The sequence below is a fragment of the Aplysia californica genome, unplaced genomic scaffold, assembly GCF_000002075.1.
Source record: "Aplysia californica isolate F4 #8 unplaced genomic scaffold, AplCal3.0 scaffold00012, whole genome shotgun sequence".
Lineage (NCBI taxonomy): Eukaryota > Metazoa > Mollusca > Gastropoda > Aplysiida > Aplysiidae > Aplysia > Aplysia californica.
In genome coordinates, this window is record NW_004797282.1 from 2873862 (window position 1) to 2878666 (window position 4805).

Here is a 4805-nt window from a genome sequence, read left to right on the forward strand (position 1 = left end):
TGTGTGTGTGTGTGTGTGTGTGTCTGTGTGGTCAGGGGGACTTTATGTTGAGACTTTATACCAGCAACAAGGCCGCTGCCAAGTGAGTCTTAGTTTCAGCAAGAGTTTTACGGCACTTGCAACACAATAAGGTCATATAAGTGCCGAAGATTAGATGTGTTACAAGAGAGTAACAAACACAAAAAAGGAGGAGAGATCAGGACGATAGATGTTTGATAGGAAAGAAGGAGCAAACCACACCAGAGCACCCGCCAACCACCCACAATGAGGGTCTGAGTCACCTTGAGGTCCTTTCGAGAAAAGTATAACCTTCCCCCAAAACAACAACAACAACAACAACAACAACAAGATAAAATGAAATAAAATATAAAACCAGTACTCACCTCTGGGCAGACCAAAGACAAAGGCAAGCTCATCCGTGTGCACCACACCCTGCCAGGGCGCCAGGCTGGTGAACGTGGGCCGGTGAGCAAACTCGTACAAGTACGACTTGGACCTCTTCTGCAGCTTACTGTGCAGCTGCGCTTCGTAACTGATAGGGGCGATCATGTAGTAGTCACTCATCAGCCGCTCGTAGTCAGATCGCCTCCCCTTAGCTGACGTTTGGTTCCGTCTGTAAACCAGCTCAATCTCGGCCACTGTGGCGACTATGTCCTTCTGGAAGAAGAAATACGCGCTGAGGATGAGCAGCTCTCCGAACTTTTCGATGGAGTAGCCTTGGTCCTCTGGGTCTTTGACGGAGAGAGCCAGCTCGTTTTTGTTGTAGCCCCTGATGGTTGGCACGTCAGCGATAAGGCCTTTCTGCAGTAAGATCTCCGGCGTGTTGGGCAAGAAGCCAAACGTAGTTTCCACGACAGGGACCCACACCATGGCGTCTCGCAATGTTTTCTGAGGGGGGAGACAAAATTATGGGTCGTGTTCTTTTACATATGAGCGATTCTTCTTCTTCTTCTTCTTCTTCTTCTTCTTCTTCTTCTTCTTCTTCTTCTTCTTCTTCTTCTTCTTCTTCTTCTTCTTCTTCTTCTTTCTTTGTTCCTTCGGTTTCCTTTCTTTCTTTCTTTCTTCAGAAGGAAGACTGAGATACTAGATGGTGGAATTATCTCTTTTATAACGATGGCTTTAGCGACAATGATAGCAGACATGATAAAAACGGAATAATATTATGTCTCTTTTTTTCTTCAATAAAGCGAAGTACATAGACACAATAGCGGTCATTTAGTGCTAAGAAAAAGTGAGACAGCCACACCGAAGTAACAGAGGGAGATGAAAGAACTATCCTCGGCTTCACCTTTAAGCCAATGCTGGTGTTCACCAGGAAATGTCTCACCTGTAGGCCAATGCTGGTGTTCACCATGTTATCTGTCTGACCTGTAGGCCAATACTCATGTTTACCAAGTAATGCCTCACCTGTAGGCCGACGCTGATGTTCACCAAGTAATGTCTCACTTGTAGGCAAATGATGTTCACTGGGTAATGTCTCACCTGTAGTCCAATGCTGGTGTTCACCAGGTAATGTCTCACCTGTATGCAAATGCTGATGTTCACAAGGTAATGTCTCACCTGTAGGCAAATGCTGATGTTCACCATGTTATCTGTATGACCTGTAGGCCAATACTCATGTTCAACAAGTAATGTCTCACCTGTAGTCCAATGCTGGTGTTCACCAGGTAATCTGTCTCGATGCGTCGCAGGCATGACAGGAGTTCGTGGGAGTCCTCATGAGAACAGCCAACCCCTTTGGAAGAACGGGTCAGGGAAATGAAGGGTCTTAGTTTAGTTTTTGTAAGAGTTTTACGGCACTTGCAACACAATAAGGTCATATAAGTGCCGAAGATTAGATGTGTTACAAGAGAGTAGCAAACACAAAAAAGGAGGACAGATCAGGATGATAGATGTTTGATAGGAAAGAAGGAGCAAACCACACCAGAGCACCCGCCAACCACCCACAATGAAGGGTCTGAGTCAGTTTGAGGTCCTTTCGAGAAAAGTATAACCTTCCCCCAAAACAACAAAAACAACAACAACAACAACAACAACAACAATGACGGCGACAATGACGACGACGACAACACCACCCCCACCACCACCAACAACAACATAAACAACAACAACAACAACAATAACAACAACAACAACTACTACTACTACTACTACTACTACTACTACTACTACTACTACTACTACTACCACCACCACCACAACAACAACAACAAACAAGCAAACAAACAAACATACCAGCTGCACTTATGCATAATAATCATAATTCTTACAACCGCACTCAAGTAACTTGTAAAGGCGATAACTCTGATTCAGTCATTACATTCAATTGCCATGTTGAGTAATCTCCCCTGATGTGTTACATCAAAGAACCCAATGTTGAAAAACAGTTATGTAACGAAGTCCCTTTATTTTTCTTACGCTTTTAATATTAGTTAGCGTCAAAATTGAGTCGTCTCTTTTTTTTTTTGGCGTGCATTATATATTAAACCTTTTTGATAACACACACGTGCACCAAGAATGCCCAGTGATATGTGTTGAGGGGCCTTTTCTATATTTTTTTCTTCTTATTTTTGTCCTTCTTCTTGATCTTGTTCTTGTTCTTCTGGTTCCTCTGGTTCTTCCGGTTCTTTTTGTTCTTTTTGCTCTTCTTCTTCTTGCTCTTGTTTTTCTTGTTCTTGTTTTTCTTGTTCTACTTGTTCTTGTTCTTGTTCTTGTTCTTCTTGTTCTTTCGGTTCTTTCTGTTCTTTTTGTTCTTGTTCTTGTTCTTGTTCTTCATAAAGTGCTAAATCTCAAGAAGACGCCACTAATATATCTGCTAGAATGTTGTCAAAAATCCTATATCAACCTGTCTGAACCCCATCACCTATCCGCCTTTCTTCACTGAAACTTCACTCAAAACTGTAGTTAAACGTACCGAGTCCTAGAGTGTTCGCCATGGGTTTAGGTGCGTAATACGTCACATTCGAGTGGTTCCAGGCCCACGGACACAGGGACACCCCGCTTTCCATGATAGCCTTGTGGAACTTTCCCCTAGACAGGGGAGACAACAGGTGCAGGGATACACTGCTCGCTCCTGCGCTCTCGCCGGCCAGGGTGACGTCATTGGGGTCACCGCCGAAAGCTGCGATGTTGTCTCGGACCCACTCCATAGCCAGCACCTGTGACAATGGTTCGAGTGTGATCAAGAGCTTAAGAATTTCTTCTTTTTTGATGAAGGTGCTTTAATGTTAACATCGATACATTTTTGATAATTTAGTATGATTTAGGAGGCAGGCTTCAGACCATGCCAGTCAGGGCCAACTCGTATTGAGAGAGATGTAACATCCATGCAGAAAAACACTCTAGCACACAATCGAACCAACAAACAAACAGACAAATATAACTAACACACAATTAAATAAATAAACAAGCACACCGACCTGATCCAGCATACCAAAGTTCCCTGGGATGACAGAGTCGGCAGTGGACAGGAACCCGAATAGGTCAAGCCTGTAGTTGATTGTCACTACTATGACGCCCCTCAGGGCTAGCTCTGTTCCGTTATAGAGGGCACCCGTGCCCCCAAAATATCCGCCCCCATGGATCCAAAAAAGAACGGGCAGTTTGACAGTGGACGTGTTGAACCTGGAGACGGAAAGTTCAGAGGATAAAGGGTGAGGGGGAGTGTTCATTTTTGTTGTTGTTTTTGTTGCTGTTGTTGTTGCTGTTGTAGTTGCTGTTGTTGTTGCTGCTGCTGTTGTTCTGTTTTGGTTCAGTAAGAGTTTTGCTGTTCTTGCAACACAAATTAGGTCTACTATAAATGCCAAAGATAGAGGTGTTACTAAAGAGTAAAAAACTAAGAAAAGGAGAGATAAGATATTTGATAGGAAAAATAATTTCTGTATCTTATTTTTTGTTTGTTTGTTTGTTTTCTTTTGTTTTTCTTGAAGTACCGGTATAAAGAATACTATCATATTGACACATTTTCTTCATAACTTCATTTTTCTAAAGTGGCAGACCTAAGAGCGACATCGGCGATCGTGGTTTTCCATTCATTTGTCCGCTAGGGCGTTCTTAAAAATCCCATATAATCCTAGTATTTCCCAGCCTCTCATCTGTTCAGGTTTTTCCAATTATAACTCTGGGTCCACATATGTTTCGCTTGCCTATATTTTTCAATTGAGAGCAAATTGTTCAAGGTCTTTATGTCGTGTCCAGTATCCTAGAAACTGGTTTTGTCACTCCCCCTCGTTCTCATTAATGGCGATCCCACGAGGGCTTCTTTTAATACTTCCTCGTTTGATTTCTTTTCTGTCCAAAGAAATTCTCAAAAGTCTCTTTTCAAAGCGCTTTTCGTCACTAAATCTGGACAAGGTACAATGGACATATTTTACTTTTTATCGGCTCACGATGGCTTCAAGGCAAAGAAAAGACCAAGAAAAAGATGAATCGATGTAGACCCTTTGAAGGCACAATATGACGATCGAAAAAGCTACACACCTCGACCACGACCGACAATTACATCTCCCAGCTACATCTTCGGTATAAGACGACAGAAAAAACTTAAGAAAATAGGTGAAAAAAAAGATCGACCTTTTAGATTTTACCTATTTCTGTCAGAGTCACTTTGCGGAGTTGAGGCGAGAAGCAAACGTTTTTCTCTTGTTTGTGGCATCGCTAGTTGCATGGTCATATTGTCATCGACTAATGTTTCTCTGACACCCCCAAACCATCTTTTACATGGGTCTGCATTTCTTCTGTACCATCTCATATCAGGTTTTATGCAGTAGAATAAAAGAAAAGAAAAGAAAGTATTATATATAATA

The 4805-nt window shown here is 42.4% G+C and overlaps 1 protein-coding gene across 1 annotated transcript in view; it reads right to left on the bottom strand.

Moving 5' to 3' along the window:
* Positions 1–381: 381 nt before the first annotated feature.
* Positions 382–4805, bottom strand: part of LOC101860465 (neuroligin-2) — a gene marked incomplete at its 3' end in the record, with an annotated part of 24044 nt that continues 19620 nt past the window's right edge. Inside the window, 4 exon segments of the mRNA XM_013084176.1 lie at positions 382–888; positions 1641–1735; positions 2915–3158; positions 3420–3624. Of these exon segments, the coding sequence (XP_012939630.1) occupies positions 382–888; positions 1641–1735; positions 2915–3158; positions 3420–3624 (1051 nt within the window).